This window comes from Phocoena sinus, chromosome 20, assembly GCF_008692025.1.
Source record: "Phocoena sinus isolate mPhoSin1 chromosome 20, mPhoSin1.pri, whole genome shotgun sequence".
NCBI lineage: Eukaryota > Metazoa > Chordata > Mammalia > Artiodactyla > Phocoenidae > Phocoena > Phocoena sinus.
The window spans coordinates 28544495-28567153 of NC_045782.1; the positions used below are offsets into that span (position 1 = coordinate 28544495).

A 22659-nucleotide genomic window follows, 5' to 3' on the forward strand; every position below is an offset into this window, starting at 1 on the left:
ATGCTGGCGAGGGTGTGGAGAAAAGGGAACCCTCTTGCACTGTTGGTGGAAATGTAAACTGATACAGCCACTATGGAGAACAGTATGGCAGTTCCTTAAAAAACATAACATAGAATTACCACATGAGCCAGCAATCCCACTACTGGGCATATACCCAGAGAACACCATAATTCAAAAAGACACATGCACCCCAATGTTCACTGCAGCACTATTTACAACAGCCAGGTCATGGAAGCAACCTAAATGTCCATCGACCGACGAATGGATAAAGCAGAGGTGGTACATATACACAATGGAATATTACTCAGCCATAAAAAGGAACGAAACTGGGTCATTTGTAGAGACGTGGATGGATCTAGAGATGTCATACAGAGTGAAGTAAGTCAGAAAGAGAAAAATAAATATTGTATATTAACGCACATATGTGGAGTCTAGAAAAATGGTACAGATGAACCGGTTTGCTAGTCAGAAACAGAGACACAGATGTAGATAACAAATGTATGGACACCAAGGGGGGAAAGTTGGCGGGTGTGGAAGAATTGGGAGATTGGGATTGCCATATATACACTAATATGTATAAAATAGCTAGCTAATAAGAACCTGCTGTATAGCACAGGGAACTCCACTTTGTTGTACAGTAGAAACTAACACAACATTGTAAAACAACTACACCCCAATAAAAAAATAAATAAAATACATAGAGGAAAAAAAAAAAGAAGAGAAACTTGTATACTCCTCAGAGAAGATAAGTGTTTGAGAATCACAGTGGCTGAGTTGATTTGAGAGCTGAAAGGCCTCCAGGGGCAGGAGCATTGCATCTACTCATTTGGGATTTGTTTTTTTTTTGGCCGCACCACACAGCTTGTGGGATTTTAGTTCCCCGCCCAGGGATCGAACCCAGGCCCTTGGCAATGAGAGCACGGAGACCTAAGCACTGGATGGCCAGGAAATTCCCTGGGAATGTTAACTCCTACTAAGAACACTCTCTAGGATTTGGAGGCTATTACCTTAACGAAATCTCATCCATAATCCAATAGCTACAAAATGAGAAGTCCTTTCTTCAGGAATGGACTGAACTTTGCTCTTAAACATTCAGTTTCCCTTAACTATAAAGTAACCCATCAGAACATAAGAGAGTGTAGCCTGCACAATAAGACTGATATCTGGGTGTTATTAGGGTGATTAATATCTGGCTGATATTACCCTATCTTGGTTTAGGGTAATATCATTGTAGAAATTGGAGCAGCATTATTGAGTCTAATTTTCTGCACCTCTTGATGTTTTTTTATCCAAAAGGTATTTTCTTAAGTCAACACGTGTTCAAAAGGCCTACACACAGCATGCAGTGACTGTGATTAACAACCTCCTTCTAACAAAACGCACATCTATTGAAATCAGTACAATCTGGATACCTAACCAACTTGAAGTCTCCTACTTGAAAAAAAATTCAAAGAAAGCTTAAAGTGTAAGAAGATGCCCTAGGGAAGACAAATTTTCAAAATAATTCAGTTACAGAAGGGCACTGATAAGTTCTGGGATACAGGAAACCCCTGTTCAATGGGATACTGAGCAACATAATGACATTCCAACAGTTAATGGTGGAATCATAGTACTTCAGAATTTGGGGCCAAAGGAGTCTTTAGAGGTGATTTCAAGAAATTCTCTTATTTTTACCATAAATAATGGGAGAGTTGGAACTTTACTGAGGGGAGGTACTGCTAATGATAGCGACAGTTGAAATTTAAGTGATACTTTAGAAATTTTACATTTAGTTCCTACCTTTAATACTTTAAAATTGGATTTAGTATACATCATCTACAAGAACTAAACTGAATACTAGTTCATTTTGAGTCCTCCCACAAGTATCTACTGACTTTTTTGTGTGTGTGCTGAAACCCGGGAACAAACCGGGGACCCCTCCTGACTCTTAATGGCTTCTCTGGCCATCAATGATCAGGACTGTGAAAAATTAGAAGCTAAGACTGAGGACTTTCTAGTACAGGGTGTAACAGACTGCATGTTTATATCTCGTCAAAATTCATGTATTAAAACCTAACCCCCAATGTGATGGTGTTAGAAAGTGGGACTCTGGGGAGGTGATTAGGTCCTGAGGGTGGAGCTCTTATGAATGAAATTAGTGTCCTAATAATAGAGACCCCAGAGAGCTCCTCTGTCCCTTCTGCCATGTGAGGACACAGCAAGAAGACGGCAGTCTATGAGCCAGGAAACTGGCTCTCACCAGACACTGAATCTGTTGGCACCTTGATCCTGGATTTCCCAGCCTCCAGAACCGTGAGAAAAAATTCTGTTATTTATAAGCCACCTAGTCTATAGTATTTTTGTCATAGCAGCAGAATGAAGTAAGACACAGAGTAGGCAAACTTTTTCTGTAAGAAGCCAGATAGCAAATACTTTAGGCTTTATGGGCCACATGGCCTCTACTGTAACTACTCAACTCTGCTGATGCAGTATGAAACCACAGATAATATGTAAACGTATGGTATGGTTGTGTGTTCCAATTCAACTTTATTTATGGATACTGAAATTTGAATCATTTTCATGTGTCATGAAATATTCTTCTTTTGATCCCCCCCCCTTCAACCATTTAAAATGTAAACAATTTTACTTAGCTTAGCTACATGCTTAGCTTGCAGGCCATATAAAAACAACCAGTGAGTTAGATTTGGCCCATAGGCCATAGTTTACCAACTCCTGCTCTAATAGCACACACCACAGCTTTAACCAAGAGAAATTTAACCAAAGTAGGAGAATATCTCATCAAATCGAATATTATTATACAGTTGTCCAAGAAATTATATTTTCTCCAAAGAAGATCTACAAATGTCCAACAAGCACATGAAAAGATGCTTAAAACCATTAGTCATGAGGGAAATGCAATTAAACCCACAATAAGATAGATACCACTTCACACCTACTTAGCATGACTATAGTGATAATAAAAAGCGGAAAATAACAAGTGCTAGGGAGGATGTGGAGAAATGGGGACTCTTGTACACTGCTGGTGGGAATGTAAAACGGTTCAGCCATTATGGAAAATAGCTTGGCAGTTCCTCAACAGTTAAACATAGAATTACCAAATGATCCAGCAATTCCACTCCTAGGTATATCCCCAAAAGAACTGATATCAGATACTCAAATACATGTACAATGTTTATAGCAGCACTATTCACAATAGCCAAAAGGTAGAAACAGCCCAAATACCCATCAGCAGATGAGTGGATTAAAAAATTGTCATATATACATACAACATAATACTATTTAGCCATAAGGAGGAATGAAGTTCTGATATACATGTTACCTTGCGGATGAACTTTGAAAACATCATGCCAAGTGAAATAAACCAGACACAAAAAGGTCACACATTGTATGATTTCATTTATACAAAATATCCAGAATAGGTAAATCCATAGAGACAGAACACAGGCTGGTGGTTGCCAAGGGCTTGGGAGAGGACGGAACGAAGAGCAACTGCTTCATGAATATGGGGTTTTCTTTTGGAGTGATGCAAATGTTCTGGAACTAGATAGAGGTTGCACAACATTGTGAATGGCCTGAGTCCCATGGAACTTTTCACTTCAAAGTGGTTAATTTTCTGTTATGTGAATCTCCCCTAAAAATGTATACTTTCCTATCAGTTTGAAATGATGGGACAAAAAGAAGGGGAAAGCAGAAAATGGCCATAAAAATAAAACTCATAACCAAATATATCTCAGTTTTCAACGTCAGAGCAGAGTAACGAGATATAGGATGGTTTTCTTTAGTAAGACATACGCAATTCTTAGTTCCAGCAGAATAAAACTGGACAGGACACTACTTTTGTATCCCTAGTGTACCTAGCACTGTACCAACCCCAGAGCAGTTGTTAATAAGCACTCATTAAAAGCAACCTATGGGTCGAATTTGACTCCCCAGCTGTTCAAAACTTATCTTTTATTGGCTAATTAAAGATTGTTCATTGAGACAGAAAGTAAAATAGGCTTTCCAGGGTCTGGGGGGAGGAGAGGAATAGGAATTGTTTAGTGAGTACAGAGTTTCAGTTTTGCAAGATGAAAAGAGTTCTGGAGATGGATGGTGGTGATGGTAGCAGAACAATGTGAATGTACTTAGTGCCACTGAACTATACACTTAAAAATGGTTAAGATGGTAAACTTTATGTTATGTGTTATTTTACCACAATTTTTTTTTAAGATTGCTTTTTTCCAAGGATCTTTTTAAAAAAGTATATTAGTAAGATAACAGTGTATAAACATTGAGTGCCACAGGTAATACTCCAGGTGCTGGAGATACAGCAATGAACAAAACAAAATCCTTGCCCTCATGGAACTAACCTTCTAGAGGGGGAGAAAAATAATAAATATAAAAATTCAAGTAGTGATGAACATTATAGAAGAAAACCAAGGAAAAAGAATAGGGACTGAAGGAGGGCAGGACATGGAGAATAGGGTGCTATTACAGACAGTAGGATCAGGAAGGTTCCTATAATGAGCTGGCATTTGAGTAGAGAACTGAATGAAATGAAGGAGCAAGCCATGTGAATACCTGGGTGAAGAACATTTCGGGCAGAGGGAACAGCAAGTGTGAAGGCAGGACCATGCTTGGTGCGTTCAAACAATAGTGAAGGGGCTGCTATGGCTGGAATAGATGAGAGAGATAGAAGGTGGCAGGAGATAAAGTCAGAGCAGTTACCAGGAGCCAAATCATAGTAAGGATTTTTAGATTTTATTCTAAATGTGATGGAAAACCACTGGAAAAATTTAAACAGGGAAATAATTTTAAAGTATCACTCTGATTGCTGTGTGGAGAAAAAACTGTAGGGGCACAGAGTGGAAGCAGAAAGATCTAGGCAAGAGATGTAGTGTCTTGGACCATGGTGACAGCATGTAAAGGTGATAAGAAATGGTCAGATTCTGGATCTACACTGAGATAGAACTGACAGAATTTACTGATGGGTTGGATGTGGGATGAGAGAGAAGAGAGTCAAGGAAGATTCCAAGACTTTTGGTTGACTAGAGGTGACTAGAAGTATTATTTCCTGAAATAAGTAAAACTGGGGAAAGGGTGGCATTATAATGCATTTGGGACACTACTGGACATCCAAACAAAGAAGTGGCAAGGGGAAAAAGGTATGCACACCTGGAGTTCAGAGAAGATAGAGGCTTAGATATAAATTTAGGAGTCATCACCATTTAGACAATAAAAGCAGTGAGACTTGTTGATATAACCTAGGAAATGAATAGAGAAGGAAAGGGGTCCAAGAATTGTGCTCTGGGACTCATCAACATTTAGAAGTCAGGGAAGATAAAGAAGATTCAGTAAAAGAAACTACGGAGTGGCCAGTGAGGTTGAAGGAAAACCAGGAAAGGGTGATGTTCCAGAAGCCAAGTGAAGAAAGTATTTCAGGAAGGTTGAGGTTCAAATGCTGCTGAGGTACAGTCAAGTGGGACTGAGAATGGACCACAGGATTTGGCAACATGGCAGTAATTGGAAACCTTGACAAGAGCAGTAATTGGAAACCTTGACATGAACAGTTTCAGCTGAGTAGCCGGAATGAAAACCTGATTGGAAAACCTGGTTGAGATAAGGATAGGCTTTCAAAGAGCTTTTCTCTAAGGGGAAGAGAAAAACGGAGGAGTAGCTGGATGAAAATATGAATGAAGGGAAGATGAGAGGAATTTCTTTTAACATAGAACCTATGATGGCATGTTTGTATGCTGATGGGAGTTATCTAACATAAAAGGTAAGATGTAATTATTGAAGAGTAAGGGGGGATAACTGTTCAGGGCTAAGTCTGTGAGTACACAAAAGGGGACTGTGTACACATATGGGAGGACTGGCTTTCTTCCATTATAATAGGAAGAAAGGCAGAGTGTAGAGTTACACAAGTGGTAGACTGATAAATTTGTTGGTGGAAAGATATGAAAGTTCTCTTCTAGCTGCTTCTATTTTCTCAGTAAGAAACAAGGTCATAGCTGAGAATGAAAAGAGAGGAGTTGTGTTGGAAGTTGGAGCAGAGAGAAGATATGATAAAGTGGCTTTGGAAAATGGGGAGTGTACTGACTAGGGAAATATTATAGAACTGCTGGCAACACTAAGAGCCCACATGAATTTAAAGTGAGACCAGTCATTTGAAAAGCATTTGACAGTAATAAACATCAAAATAGTAAGTATTATGAAAATAATAATTTTGCTAAAATTCTGTTGCTACCATGTACTTACTATATGCCAGGCACCATACTAAGTCAGTTACATGTTTTATATAAACATATGTTTTATTATTATCTTCATTTTACAGATGAAGAAACCGAGGCTCAGTGAAGTTAATAGCAGAATCCAGATTTTAATTTAGTTTTTTCTAATACCAGAAGCTTTCTTCCTATTGACTGTGCTGTACAGCCTCTAATAGTATATAAATTTTATACTGACTTTGGTTAAAATCTTTTAATGTCACAGGACCTTATATGTAGCCATGTTTTCATAGATCAACTGTTTGTTAGGCTAAGTTCTATGAAGGAAGAATAATTTGCAACTTCATGAATTGTATTTCTCCTTACTCTTTCATTACAAAAGCTAACTTTTTAGCAAACAGGTTCTAGTTTAAGCATAAGTTATTTGCTCCCTGCCGCTAATAAAATGAAAATGTGATTCGATGTCATAATAATGCCAACATTTCACAACTCCGCTCTTTCACAGCAGGAAGCCAAGGTCAATTAAGACTCACCTGCCAACACCACTGACCAAAGGATAAGGCTTAATTATTAAAAAAAAAAGGAAGAGTTAAAAAAGATAATTAATGTGCTAACTACTTTATCAGTTACACTTAAAACCATAAGAGAGGATTTTTTTTTTTTTTTTTTTTTTTTTTTGCAGTACGTGGGCCTCTAGCTGTAGTGGTCTCTCTCCCGTTGCGGAGCACAGGCTCCGGACGCGCAGGCTCAGCGGCCATGGCTCACGGGCCCAGCCGCTCCGTGGCATGTGGGATCTTCCCGGACCGGGGCACGAACCCGTGTCCCCTCCATCGGCAGGCGGACCCTCATCCACTGCGCCACCAGGGAAGCCCAAGAGAGGAAATTATTTTAACAGCAGGCACCAGAGTTCCTCTTGGGGACGTAACTGTCTGTTGAGGAATATATCTTGACAGGTTGTTTTGGTTGGGCAAGATAAGGTCTCAAGGCCTCATCAGGAAACAGAAGAGATTCCTAACCTTCTCTGCCTAAGACACAAAATTCAGGGCCTGATTAAAGAACATGAAAAACAAAAAAAAAGATATCAGAGAAGAGAAGGTATGGTGCTAGTACAAGGAAAGAGGACAACATGACAGGAGGCCACATTGACTACTGACAAGGAAAGGTGAGAAAGCGGTAAACTGACTGAAGGCCCTTTAAAAAGAACAATGGCTAACATTCCATTTTCAATTATTTGCAATATTTTAAATGCAAACACTTCCTACCTCACCAAATCTTCAGAAAAGTGTGCTACACATACAAATACCTAATGTAAATGCTCAGGGGAGGGGAGAAATCAAAGTAAGGGGGCTGAGCTCTGCATCTGGTCTGGCAAGGAGCAGACAGAACACCTACAGGAGGTGAGAAATGGATGAATCTAGAATTAAGCAAAAGCAGAAACTCAAAAATAAAAGCCACTGTAAGCCCTAGAAATTCTCAGAAATCTTAGAAAAGCATTTTTGGTGTGGGATAAGGTTAGCTTGAGTCAATCATATCTAAATCTCAAAAGTCAGGTTAATATCTGGGATATAAATTTTTTTCAAAACATTAAATTGCTCATTCTTATTATTTTGAAGCTTTTATATTCATACTGTAGAAACTCTTTACAGTATTTAAACTATTTAAAATTTTTTTTCAATTTTAAAAATCTAGACAAATACAAAAAGGGAGATTTCCCCATAATCCCACCGTTGTGTACACTCAAACACAAATTAAGAAGCAAAAAAAAATACCTCTCTACACCTCCAATTCTACTTGCCTGGAGGTGACCACTGTTATATGTATCAGTTTTATTTACTTCCAGACTTTTTTCTATAATTTTACAGTATATATATATTTTTTGTCCTAGAAAGGGGGTTGTACTAGACACAGTATGCTGCAACTTGCTTCATTCACTTAACATATTACGGACACTTTCTATCTTTCCAAGTAACAACATATCAAGCTACTTTATTTTGTTAAATGGTTGCACAGTGTTTCATTACATGAACTTATCATAGTTTGTCTAATACTCCACTGTCAGGCATTTATGCTTTTTTTCCAAATGCTTGCTATTATAAATAACACACTGAACTCTGTAGGAGACATTCCTGGGAATGGGATTCCTGAGTCAAAGCATATAAGCATTTTAGTTATTTACAGATCATGCCAAATTGCCCTCCAATTGGCTCTACAAATTTACATTCCAATTACAGTGTATAGGAGGTTCCTTTTTCCCTACGCCTTTATCAACCTGGATATTATCAATAATTTAAGTTTTGTCAGATTGGCAAAAAAAATTTTTTTTGGTTGATTTATAACTTGCATTTCTCTGATTACTGATTTATCTGAGTGGTTCAACACCTTTCTATACGCTTATTGGTCATGTGTATTTCTTCAACTGAACTACACATTAATATTATTTTATTTCTTTTTATTGGATTGCTTTATCTCTTAATGATTTGTAGAAGCTTTTATGTATTATGAATACAATGCTTTATATTTTGTGTTGTAAATATTTTCTCTTAGTCCATGTAACAGAGACTGCTAGTTGTCTCCTAATATTTATTCTTCTTTTAAATCATGGTATTGTTTACACAGGCAAATGGACACAGCTACAGACCACATTTCCAAGCTCCCCTGCAGCCTGTTAGTGTGACTAAGTTCTAGTCAAACTGATGTGAGCATAAGCAGTGATTATGCTCATAAAAGGAAGGGATATTTATAGCACCCTGCTGGCTGACATGAGGGTAGAGTGGTGGGCCATCTTTCACCACGTAACACCTGAGGGCTAGCAGAGAAAAGCAAAGCTGCCGCATCAGCTCTGGACCGTTATCGTGAGGAAAAAATAAACTTCTAAATTGTTTAAGACACTGGTTTTTATGTTTTGTTTTTTACAGTCGCCTAACTTATACGTGGACTAATATGGAATTTGGAATCTATAAGTGAGGTGCTGCTGTGATTCAAATTAAAATATGTGGTACTGGCTTAGCAGTCAGACAGCAGGTGGTTAAGACACATCAGGCTAGAACGTTGGTGACCTTTGAAATCTATTTCAAAACATTTGGTAAAATCATTGCCTGTGATACCCTGGAAAGCAGACCACGTGCCAAGCAAGCATGTAACCATACGGGGAAAGGCTGACAAAATTCACAATGTGTTGGCTGTTTTCTTGACAATTCAGCAAAGCCCTAAAATAAGAGATGAACTCAGGCTAGAGGTAGCCAGTGTGCAAGCAGAGACGGAAGGGAATATTCCTCTGTCTGTGGTTGAAAACCAACTGACTAGCGTTCAGTAATTTGGGGTGTGCATCGAAGTACTTTACTATCCCAACTTGAAACAGTAGTAAGAGGTACCTCTAATGAGGGCCTCAAGCTTTTCTCAAGTATCTCCGATAGACTATAGCAAAGGTGAGATTAAGGGTGTTATCTTCCCAATCAAACCCTCTTTTTCAGATGATCTCAATATAGGTGCCATTAGGTTGAGAGAAGAGGATGGACAAAGTTTAACTTGATTTTATATATTTAACCTAATTTTTAAGAAACTGCCAAACTGTTTCCAGAAGTGGTTATACTATTTTAAGTTCCCACTAGCAGTGTAGGAGAGTTCCAGGGCCCTATCAACACCTGGTATGGTCATGGTTTTTTTTCCTTTTTTAAAAATTTTAGCCATTCTAATCGGTGTGTAGTGATATCTCATTGCAGTTTTAACCTGACTTCTCTGATGATTAAACATCTATTCATGTGCTTACTGGCCATTTGTGTATCTTTCGTGAAATGTCTGTTCATATTGTACCCCATTTTTGAACTGCACTGTAAGAGTTTTTATATTCTAGATATGTCTTTGTTTTGATATTTTGATTTTAATATTGCTGTCAATATTTTTTCCTACGCTTTGGTTTGCCTTTTCATTTTCTGAATGATATCTATCGAAGAGCAGAAGTTTTAAATTTTGATGAAATCCAATTTATCATTTTTTTCTTTATTGATCATACTTTTTGTGGTCTAAGAAATCTTTGCCTGAAGTAGCAAAGTTTGTCTCTTATTTTTTTTTCAAAAAGTTTTATAGTTTTAGGTTTTATATTTAGGTCTGTGATTCATTTTCAGTTAATTTTTTTTCCTTTTTTTAATCCCTTTTTTAGTTAATTTTTATGTATGGTACGAGATATGGGTCCATTTTTTAATTTTAGAATTTCATTTATTTTTTTATACAGCAGGTTCTTATTAGTTATCCATTTTATACGTATCAGTGTATAAATGTCAATCCCAATCGCCCAGTTCATCCCCCACCCCTCGCCCCGCCTTGGTGTCCATACGTTTCTTCTCTACATCTGTGTCTCTATTTCTGCCCTGCAAACCAGTTCATATGTACCATTTTTCTAGGTTCCACATATACGTGTTAATATACGATATTTGTTTTTCTCTTTCTGATTTACTTCACTCTGTATGACAGTCTCTAGATCCATCCACGTCTCTGCAAATGACCCAATTTCCTTCTTTTTTATGGTTGAGTAATATTCCACTGTATATATTTACCACATCTTCTTTATCCATTCGTCTGTCAATGGGCATTTAGGTTGCTTCCATGACCTGGCTATTGTAAATAGTGCTGCAATGAACATTGGGGTGCATGTGTCTTTTTGAATTATGGTGTTCTCTGGGTATATGCCCAGTAGTGGGATTGCTGGGTTATACGGTAATTCTATTTTTAGTTTTTTAAGGAACCTCCATACTGTTCTCCATAGTGGCTGTATCAATTTACATTCCCACCAACAGTGCAAGAGGGTTCCCTTTTCTCCACACCCTCTCCAGCATTTGTTGTTTGTAGATTTTCTGATGATACCCATTCTAACTGCTGTGAGGTGATACCTCACTGTAGTTTTGATTTGCATTTCTCCAATAATTAGTGATGTTGAGCAGCTTTTCATGTGCTTCTTGGCCATCTGTATGTCTTCTTTGGAGAAATGTCTATTTAGGTCTTCTGCCCATTTTCTGATTGGGTTGTTTGTTTTTTTAATATCGAGCTGCATGAGCTGTTTATATATTCTGGAGATTAATCCTTTGTCCACTGATTCATTTGTAAATATTTTCTCCCATTCTGAGGGCTGTCTTTTCGTCTTGTTTGTAGTTTCCTTTGTTTTGCAAAAGATTTTAAGTTTCATTAGGTCCCATTTGTTTATTTTTGTTTTTATTTCCATTACTCTAGGAAGTGGATCAAAAAAAGATCTTGCTGTGATTTATGTCAGAGAGTGTTCTTCCTATGTTTTCCTCTAAGAGTTTTATAGTGTCCGGTCTTACCTTTAGGTCTCTAATCCATTTTGAGTTTAGTTTTGTGTATGGTGTTAGGGAATGTTCTAATTTCATTCTTTTACATGTAGCCATCCAGTTTTCCCAGCACCACTTATTGAAGAGACTGTCTTTTCTCCATTGTATATCCTTGACTCCTTTGTCATAGATTAGTTGTCCATAGATGCGTGGGTTTATCTTTGGGCTTTCTATCCTGTTCCATTGATCTATATTTTTGTTTTTGTGCCAGTACCATATTGTCTTGATTACTGTAGCTTTGTAGTATAGTCTGAAGTCAGGGAATCTGATTCCTCCAGCTCCGTGTTTTTCCCTCAAGGTTGCTTTGGCTATTTGGGGTCTTTTGTGTCTCCATACAAATTGTGAAATTTTTTGTTCTAGTTCTGTGAAAAATGCCATTGGTAGTTTGATAGGGATTGCATTGAATCTGTAGATTGCCTTGGGTGATATAGTCATTTTCACAATATTGATTCTTCCAATCCAAGAACATGGTATATCTCTCCATCTGTTTGTATCATTCTTAATTGCTTTCATCAGTGTCTTATAGTTTTCTGCATACAGGTCTTTTATCTCCCTAGGTAGGTTTACTCCTAGGTACTTTATTCATTTTGTTGCAATGGTAAATGGGAGTGTTTCCTTAATTTCTCTTTCAGATTTTTCATCATTAGTGTATAGGAATACAAGAGATTTCTGTGCATTAATTTTGTATCCTGCAACTTTACGAAATTCATTGATTAGCTCTAGTAGTTTTCTGGTGGCATCGTTAGGATTCTCTATGTATAGTATTATGTCATCTGCAAACAGTGACAGTTTTACTTCTTCTTTTCCAATTTGTATTCCTTTTATTTTTTTCTTCTGATTGCCATGGCTAGGACTTCCAAAACTATGTTGAATAACAGGGGCAAGAGTGGACATCCTCGTCTTCTTCCTGATCTTAGAGGAAATGCTTTCAGATTTTCACCATTGAGAATGATGTTTGCTGTGGGTTTGTCATATATGGCCTTTATTATGTTGAGGTGGGTTCCCTCTGTGCCCACTTTCTAGAGAGTTGTTATCATAAATGGGTGTTGAATTTTGTCAAAAGATCATCATTTCTTTTCATTCATTTTTTTTCTTTATTCTGTTCCGTGGCAGTGAATTCCAACATTGTGTCTCCCAGGTCACTTATCTGTTCTTCTGCCTCAGTTATTCTGCTATTGATTCCTTCTATTGTACTTTTCATTTCAGTTATTGTATTGTTCGTCTCCGTTTGTTTGTTCTTTCATTCTTCTAGGTCTTTGTTAAACATTTCTTGCATCTTCTCGATCTTTGCCTCCATTCTTCCGAGGTCCTGGATCATCTTCACTATCATTATTCTGAATTGTTTTTCTGGAAGGTTGCCTATCTCCACTTCATGTAGTTGTTTTTCTGGGGTTTTATCTTGTTCCTTCATCTGGCACATAGCCCTCTGTCTTTTCATCTTGTCTATCTTTCTGTGAATGTGGTTTTTGTTCCACAGGCTGCAGGATTGTAATTCTTCTTGCTTCTGCTGTCTGCCCTCTGATGGATAAGGCTATCTAAGAGGCCTGTGCAAGTTTCCTGATGGGAGGGACTGGTGGTGGGCAGAGCTCAGTAAAACTTTAATCCGCTTGTCTGCTGATAGGTGGGGCTGGGTTCCCTCCCTGTTGGTCGTCTGGCCTGAGGCGACCCAACACTGGAGCCTACCTGGCTCTTTGGTGGGGCTAATGGCAGACTCTGGTAGGGCTCATGCCAAGGAGTACTTCCCAGAACTTCTGCTGCCAGTGTCCTTGTCCTCACATTGCGCCACAGCCACCCCCGGCATCTGCAGGAGACCCTCCAACACTAGCATGTAGGTCTGGTTCAGTCTCCTATGGGGGTCACTGCTCCTTCCCCTGGGTCCTGATGCACATACTACCTTGTGTGTGCCCTCCAAGAATGGAGTCTCTGTTTCCCCCAGTTCTGTCGAAGTCCTGCAATCAAATCCCGCTAGCCTTCCAAGTCTGATTCTATAGGAATTCCTCCTCCCATTGCCAGACCCCCAGGTTGGGAAGCCTGACGTGGGGTCAGAACCTTCACTCCAGTGGGTGGACTTCTGTGGTATAAGTGTTCTCCAGTCTGTGAGTCACCCACCCAGAAGTTATGGGATTTGATTTTACTGTGATTGCGCCCCTCCTACCGTCTCACTGTGGCTTCTCCTTTGTCTTTGGATGTGGGGTATCTGTTTTGGTGAGTTCCAACGTCTTCCTGTCGATGACTGTTCAGCAGTTAGTTGTGATTCCGCTGCTCTTGCAAGAAGGAGTGAGCGCACGTCCTTCTACTCTGCCATCTTGCTCCTTCGGGCTGAGGTATGGGTCAATGCTAATTTTTGTTGAAAACACTTTCCTTTCTCCATTGCACTGCCTTAGCACCTTTGTTGAAAATCAATTGACCACATATGTGCGGATCTATTTCTGGACTCTCTATTTTGTTTCATTCATCTATAGGTCCCTTTTCACCAATATCAAACGATTTTGATTATTTTAGCTTTATGGTAAGTCTTGAAATCTGGTAAAGTCTCCGCCAATTTTTTATTTTTAAAAATTGCTTTGGTTAATCTCTGTCCTTTGCATTTTCTTTTAAATTTTAGAATCAGCTTGTCATTAAAGAAAAAAACGTCTACTAGAATTTTGATTAGGATTGCATTGAATTTATAGATCAACTTGGGGAGAACAGTCACTTTAACAATATTGGGTATTCTTATCCATGAACATGGCACATCTTTCCGTTTATTTGTCTTCTTTAATTTCTTTCAGCAAAATTTGTAGTTTTCAGCGTAGAGGCCTTAGACATATTTTGTTCGACTTATTCCTAGGTATCTTATGATTTTGGGCCTCCCATAAATGTTTGATTTTTTTTAAATTTCATTTTCCAATTGTGTGCTTTCCAATCTTTAGGCCTTTTACTTCTTTTTCTTGCCTATTGCAATGGCTAGGTCCACCAGTACAATACTGAATACAAGTGGTAAAGTGGGCATCCTTGCCTTGTTCCCAATCTCTGGAGTAAACAGTTTAGTCTTTCACTATTAATCATGATCCTCACTATACATATTTTATAGATATTCTTTATCAGTTTGAGAAATGTTCTACTATTCCTACTTTGCTGAGACTTTTTATTACGCATGAGTGCTGAAGTCTGTCAAGTGCTCTCCTTGAATCTATTGAAATCATCATAGAGTTTTTTCTCCTTTACTCTGTGAATATGGTGAATAATATTAGCATTTGAAATTCAATCAAGCCTTGCATTCTTGAGACAAACTCTATTTTGTCTATCAGCCTTTTTACATATTGTTGCATTCAATTAACTTATATTTTGTTTATTATTTTTGCATCTACATTCATGAGGATTATTAGTCTGTAGTTTTCTTTCTTCTTTTGAGGAAAATGTTTGATAACCAACTTCTTTAATCTATATAGGGCTATTCATTGGTTCTTCTTGTGTGAATTTTGACAAGGTGTATTTTTTAAGAACTGGCTATTCCATTTATGTGGTTGTGTTCATTAACATAAGACTGTTCATAGTATTCTCTTAGTATCCTTTTACTATTCACAGATTCTGAGGTGTTAATCTCTTTTCATTCTTGGTAGTTATGATTTGTGTTCTCTTTTTCCTGATCAGTGTAGTTAGGAGTTTGTCAATTTTGTTGATCTTTTCAAAAAGACTATTTGTTAGTCTTCTCAATTGTCTGTTTTCTGTATCATTGATTTCTATTTTTATTTTTAGTATTTACTTTGGGTTTACTTTCCTCTTCTTTTTCTAGTTTCGTATGGTAAAACCTCAGGTCATTGATTTTAGATCTTACTTCTTTTCTAATATTAGCATTTAAAGCTACACATTTCATTCTAACACTGCTTTAGCTGCATCCCACAAACTGTGATGTTGTATTTTCATTGTCAAAATATTTTCTAATTTTCCTCGTGATTTTGTCTTTGATTCACAAATTATTTAGAAGTATGTCACTTTATTTCCAGATATTTGAGGTTCTCCTAATTACTCTGTTACTGATTTCTAACTTAATCCTGTTATATTCAGAGAGTACACTTTGTATGACTTCAGTTCTTTTAAATGTATTGAGACTTGTTTTATGGCCCAATGAATGACCTATCCTGGTAAATGTACTACATGCACTTGAGAACAATGTATATTCTGCAGTTGTTGGATGCTCAGTGTACTATAAATGCCAATTAGATCAAGGTGTTTATGTTGTTCAGATCTTCTATGTCTTTACTGATATTTTGTCTAGTTGTTCTATCAATTGCTTAGACAGAAGTATTAAAATATCCTAGTACATTGAGGAATTGTGTTTCCCCCTTTAATTTTTGTCAATTTTTGCTTCATGTATTTTGAAACTCTATTACTACAAAAAACACATTTACAGTTGATACACCTCCCTGATGAATTGTTCATCATTATGAAGTGGCCCTCTTTATAACACTCTTTGTCTTAAAGTCTATTATTTCTGATATTTAAAAATAACCATACCAGCCTTCTCATTCTTCCTGTTTGCATGTTGTATCTTTTTCTATGCACTTACTTTCAACCTACGTGTCTCCTGTAGCCAGCCTATGGTAGGAGTTTGCCCTTTTATCTACTCTAGCAATCTCTGTCTTTGAGATTTTAAGACCATTTACATATAATAGTTGTATTGGCTAAATTTGGGTCAACCATTTTATTATTTGTTTTCTCTGTCTTCCTTATTTTTAATTCCTTGCTTCCTCCTTTCCTGCGGTTTTTTTTGGATTATTTCTATACCGATTTTGGTGATTACCCTAGAAGCTACAGTATGTCTCCTTGTTTCCTGCTGCCTGAAGACCACCCTGTAGAATTTCCTTTACTGTTTATCTTCTGTGGCACATGCTCTCTATTTTGTGTTTATCTGAGAATGTCTTCATTTTTGCCATCATTATTGAAGGATCTTTTGGCTGGGTAGAGATTTCCAGGACTGCAGATTTCTTTTAATATATTAAAAATATGATTCTACTCCTTTCTGGCTTCCACTGTTGCTTTTCAGAAATAAACTGTTAGTCTAACTCAGGGGTTGGTAAATTATGACCTTTGGGTCAAATTGGGCCCAGCAACTGTTTTTGTAAATAGTTTTACTGAAGCATAGCCACAAACATTCATTTATGTATTATCTATGACTGCTTTTGTGCTACAATGGCAGAATTGATTGGTTAAACAGAGATTATATGGTACTGGCATAACGACAGAAAAATAGACCAGTGGACTGGAATAAAGAAACCAGAAATAAACCCTCACATATATGGTCAGATGACTTTCAACAAGGATGCCAAGGCCACTCAGTGGGGAAAGGTCTCTTCAACAAATGGTGCTAGGAAAACTGGATGTCCACATGCAAAAGAATAAAGTTGGACCCTTATCTTACACTGTCTACAAATATTAACTCAAAATGGACTAAAGACCTAAAACTATAAGACTCCTGAAAGAAAACATAGTGGAAAAACTTCATGACACTGGACTTGGCAATGCTTTCTTGGATACAATACCAAAAGCACAGGCAACAAAAGGAAAAGTAGACAAATGGGACTACATAAAACTGAAAACTTTTGTGCATCAAAGGACACAGTCAACAGAAGGACTGTGAGTAGAATATTAGCTAAATTAATGTGATCTTGAACAAGTTACTTATCCTCTCCAAGATTAAGTTTCCTGATCTTTAAGACGATAATACCAGTTTCATCAAGTTTGCTGTATGTCATAAAAGTGAGTGTGTAGTAAATATTTGTCACTGTCCTTTTCTAAATTGCCTTCAAAGTCTATGCCATTGCTTTGAACATCTTCAGTGGTAAGAAATCTTAATCTTTGATCGTAGATTGGATCATATACTCAACTAAAAGCAACTGTGCAAGCTAAGTTTAACACATAAAATGAGTGATCAAGATAGCTTTTAGTCTAAAAGGCATTTTGCAGAAAGAACCCAATGAGTCTAAACAACATCGCGATCATATTACTATTAGTTTACTTTTTGGAGAAATTCTCACAGAAGCTCCCAAGATTTTTCCAATTTTTATAGGCTAAAATGATTGCTTAACCTGATTCATTAATTCACTGAATTGCATGCCTCTGACATGCATATAATTTGAGAATATTCAAGTTGTCCACTGAAGACTTTGATGACTTGGTTTTGGATCATACAAGAAACATGTTTTATTGGATGTCACCATTTTCTTAAAAAAATGATTCTTTCCAGTTTCCCTAGAAAGAGTAGCAGCAACTGTACTAAAACAATCACTCGGGCTCCTACAAACCACAAGAAAAATCCCATTGATACAGAGTCATACTTTAGAGTATCTTTATAATATGCTCAGAATAACGTCTTTAATGTCCATCCACTTTTTTCCTGCCACAGTTTAAGCATATTCCCTCTTGTACTATACTCTGCTAATAAGAGAACAAGTACTTCCGTAATTACAAAGTCTTTGGCATCTGAAGCAGTTATTGAATCACCCTTCATCCTTGCATTCTCCAAGTTAAATAATCCAAATTCCTTTGCTTTTACTTACCATGTTCTCTTTTCAAAAGCTCATATTCTTACATGCAATACTGGAATATAACTTTTACGTACTTTAAAAGGATGATTAAGAAAAAATAAAGAGTTAAAATTGCAGTTGTATGAAACAGCAATGTGATTAGTATATTACAATTACGAATAATAAATGAAGACCAGAAAAACTATCACTCATATATTAATTCTACACTATGATTCTACTGCTAACATTCTAGAGCACAATAATCCTTACCAGGGGACTTTCCTTGCTGTGAGTTGCTTCGCTCTCTGTATCCGGCTGGAGTGGATAAACCTGTGTCTTCACTAGGCTTGCTAGCAGGCCCCATTTCTGAAATAAGGAATCCCATCTGTTCTGAAGGCAAGATATTCTCAGGTGTTTTCATCTGGCATTTTATACTGGCATCCACCTAAAATATTAAACCCACTCATTATTCCAAATTTTCCCCAAATATCTACTAAAAGCTAAGATATTTTATCAGAGGAGTTCTACTATAGAAACATGATCCAACAAATAAGACTGTAAGGCTTTTCATCCTTAAGAATGATACCACCCAGGCTTCCCTGGTGGCGCAGTGGTTGAGAGTCTGCCTGCCGATACAGGGCACGCGGCTTCGTGCCCCGGTCCGGGAGGATCCCACATGCCGCGGAGCGGCTGGGCCCGTGAGCCATGGCCGCTGAGCCTGTGCGTCCGGAGCCTGTGCTCCACAGCAGTGAGAGGCCCGCCATTTTCTTACCGCCAAAAAAAGAAAAAAGAATGATACCACCCGATTTTGTTAAGCTAATCTGAATATTCGGTAGTAAGATGTATATTTCCCCATACACAAACTACTGAAATGTCTATGGAGCTCAAATATTTACTTATGATCAGAGGAAGATTCACCATGAAGTTTCTTTTCTCTTTTTTGGTAAAATTCACATCACACAAATTCACAATTGGTTAATACCACTATCTTTTCCCACTCTAACATCCATTCCATCAGATTGGCTGCCCCTCTTGGTGATACTGGAATGGCCGTAGGCGTGATCCTGTTGGATGATGTCAGAGGGGTTATAAACACTTTCTTCTATTAATTTTGTATTCTTTGGCTTAATGAGGACCTCAAATTTGTATAAGCTTCACTCCCTATAAAATCTAGATCTGCTCTGCTTATGACATATGAATTTCTCTCTTGGAGTTCCTATGTTTTCTTTGGAATAGCAAATCCCTTTGTCAAGCCGACCAACTTCTCAAATACTCTATTTGTTTATGAATTTATTTTAAAATAAAACAATATAATGAAGTAGAGCTAGGAGCTCAAAACATAGCTTTCAAAAGCTGTGATATCCAAATTAAAAAAAAAATAACTGTGGGAATGCAATTTTAAAGTACGAAATCTAGTATTTCGGATGTGACTACGAAGGAATAAAGGCAAATTTCGTGTTCTCTGCACAGGCGTGTTTGAGACATACTGGGACTATCTTTGGTCTACTGAATTTATAGTATTAATACATAGTATACCGGGTCTCAACAGCTGGGCTCAAGAAGGACAATGAGTTGATAAAAACCATAAGATAGGGCTTCCCTGGTGGTGCAGTGGTTAAGAATCCGCCTGCCAATGCAGAGGACCAGGTTCGAGCCCTGGTCCAGGAAGATCCCACATGCCGCGGAGCAACTAAGCCCGTGTACCACAGCTACTGAGCCTGCGCTCTAGAGCCCGCGAGCCACAACTACTGAAGCCCGCGCACCTAGAGCCGGTGCTCCACAACAAGAGAAGCCACTGCAATGAGAAGCCCACGCACCACAACGAAGGGTATCCCTCACTTGCCGCAACCAGAGAAAGCCCATGCGCAGCAACGAAGACCCAACACAGCCAAAAATAAATTAAATAAATAAACCCCAAAACCCCATAAGACATTTGGATCTAAAGTTAGAGCTAGAAAAGAATACATTTTAAAAACTGCCAGAAATTCCCTGGTGGTCCATTGGTTAGGACTCTGCACTCTCACTGCCGAGGGCCTGGGTTCAACCCCCGGTCAGGAAACTAAAATCCCACAAACCGTGCGGTGCGGCCACAACCCACCCCCCCCCCACACACACGCAAACTGCCAAAAAGTTATCTTGGGAATCTCTAACAATGAAGACATTTTCAGTTCCATTAAAGAAAAAAAATCCAAAATGAAATACATATGTATCAGGCTAAGATCAAGAAAAAAAATTAAGTAGGAAAAAAATAATCACAAAAGTGACTTTAATTTGGATGTACTTTTATTTTTTAGAATCAAAGTTTATTCATTTCCTGGTCATAAGCTAGCAGCAATAAAGGAATTAGTCTCTACCTTCAGAATATATCTCTCAAACTAGAGTCAGAATTCTGCTTTAGGAATAAGAATATTAGTAGGGAAATTCAAACACAGTATGCTGTCAAGTCAAATTAGAATTCTATAGGGACTTTCCTGGTGGTCCAGTGGTAAAGAATCCACCTTACAATGCAGGGGATGCGAGTTCAATCCCTGGTCAGGGAACTAAGATCCCACATGCCATAGGGCAACTAAACCCTCATGCCACAACTACTGAGCCCGCACGCCTCAACGAGAGAGCCGGCGTGCCACAAACTACAAAGCCCACACGCCTTGGAGCCTGCACACCACAACTAGAGAGAGAAAACCTGCACGCCACAACGAAAGATCCCCCATGCCTCAACGAAGATCCCACCTGCTGCAACTAAGACCCGACACAACCAAAAATAAATTGAGCAGATAAATAAATCTTTTAAAAAAATTTGGAATTCAATGATGCTGTAAGAGAGTATGAAAACACCTCCAAACACCTCCTTACCTCCATGCTACAAATGGCCAGGAAAGTCCTGATGTTATCTATGAGATAAACCATCCCTTCTGAGGAGTGGAATTTAATCAGCCAGGCACACCTAGTCCATCCAAACTAAGTTAGGAAGCAAAACTCAAGGGATGCTTTTAACATGCAAATCAGTCATACCACAATGCTCATTCAGACTGCCTCTCTAGAGGCTGACTTCAGACCACAATGTAGTGAGAGGATGCCTGAGGGTTAAGGTTACTTCTTTCTGAATCTTTTGTGCAGAACCACTGGGACACGATCCTTCTGAAGAGCATAATGAACTGGTATTAAACCCAAATAAAAGCTGGACAAAGTCTCCACTAGAACAGTCTTCAGCAAGAAGCACTAGGTACCTCTGAGCTCTATTAGGATTTTTTCTTTGCCTCTTACCTCATGTGTGCTGAACGGTAGCCCTTCCTGCACAAATACTACTGAAGACGGAGATGGATTATGACTTAGCTGCTCCTTCGGTTTGACATGAGCTTGCTGGCTGGCTGCAGACTCCTGCATTGTTGTGTTTTCAACAGCCTGAGCTGTGTGGATGGTATAGTTGTACTCAGGTGACTGTGGTAGAGAGCAGGTAATTGCTTGTTCTGTTCCAGCCACAAAAGACGTAATATCTGAGCCTACAGCAGTAAGTGGCTCCAGCTGGCTAGCCTGACTTGTGGAAGATGGATTGCTCTTGTTTGAATTAGCTAGGATATGTTGGCCTCTGTTAGACTGAGATGTTGAGCACTGATTCTCAACAGGCTCCACCTTTACCATCTCCAATTTAGGGGAGGAATGCAACTCATCTACTATCTGAAAAACAGCCTCTAGGTTTAATTCTGACTTTTTATTTTCATCAGTAGCACTGCAAGGCCAATCAGAAGGCAGAAATTCAACTGGATAGGAGGATTGCACTGGAGGATTCTGGGAAAAGAGAAAATAGGACTGTTTGGATAGAAAACCAAATATAAGATTAAGGAGGAAAGCAACAACATTTAGGCTGATGAACGCTAAATATAAACAAATTAAACTTAAAGCTCACTAAGAAAACTTGAATGCCAATCAACTTTCCAGCAGTAGTAGCTTCAACTCTATTGTTAACACTTACACAGGAACTATTATATGTCAACCACTATATTAAGTTTAATACTGGAATGGACCAATAATTCTCAGGGTTAAAGTACACAAAATCAAAAAAGTCATAATACCCAAAAACCTATTTGTTGATAAAATGTCTATAAACCAAACTCTTCCATAAAGGCTGACAGACAAAAACATCACTTGTATCTGTAATATACTGTTTTAGGAGTGTAGTAAGGAAATATCAAACACAGGACGCTCACAAGTCCACCAATGCTTCTATAGATTCAGGGGGGAGGTACTGATATTCTGTTCCAAATGATCTGGGAAAAAATGTATGGAATATCAAATGTCCTTTGGTCCTGAGATTATTTATTTTAATAATAAAACAATAGATTAAAATAGCTGTCACTTTTAAACTGATATCTTCAAGATGTATTCTCTTATACACAGTACTTTGCATAGAGCAGGCATTCAATAAATGTTTGCTGAATATCTCGGGTTATAAACATAAGATATGGAAGAGTTACTATTAAATAAAACATGTAGTAAGTCAATATTGCCAAACACATTGACAATGATTGCGTCAATGATTTGAAGGCCATAATGCCAAATAATGTAAATCCAAATGGTTTAAGCATCAAGCTACTTTACTATAGCTGATAG

General features: G+C 38.1%; 1 protein-coding gene across 1 annotated transcript in view; it reads right to left on the reverse strand.

Annotated features, from left to right (window-relative positions):
• HSF5 (heat shock transcription factor 5) overlaps window positions 1-22659 on the reverse strand; it is a 49150-nt gene that overhangs the window by 8443 nt on the left and 18048 nt on the right. The window contains exons 4-5 of the mRNA XM_032617204.1: window positions 21316-21837; window positions 18322-18496 (exon numbers count right to left, since the gene is read on the reverse strand). Coding sequence (XP_032473095.1) covers window positions 18322-18496; window positions 21316-21837 — 697 coding nt within the window. The remainder of the gene's footprint in view (window positions 1-18321; window positions 18497-21315; window positions 21838-22659) is intronic.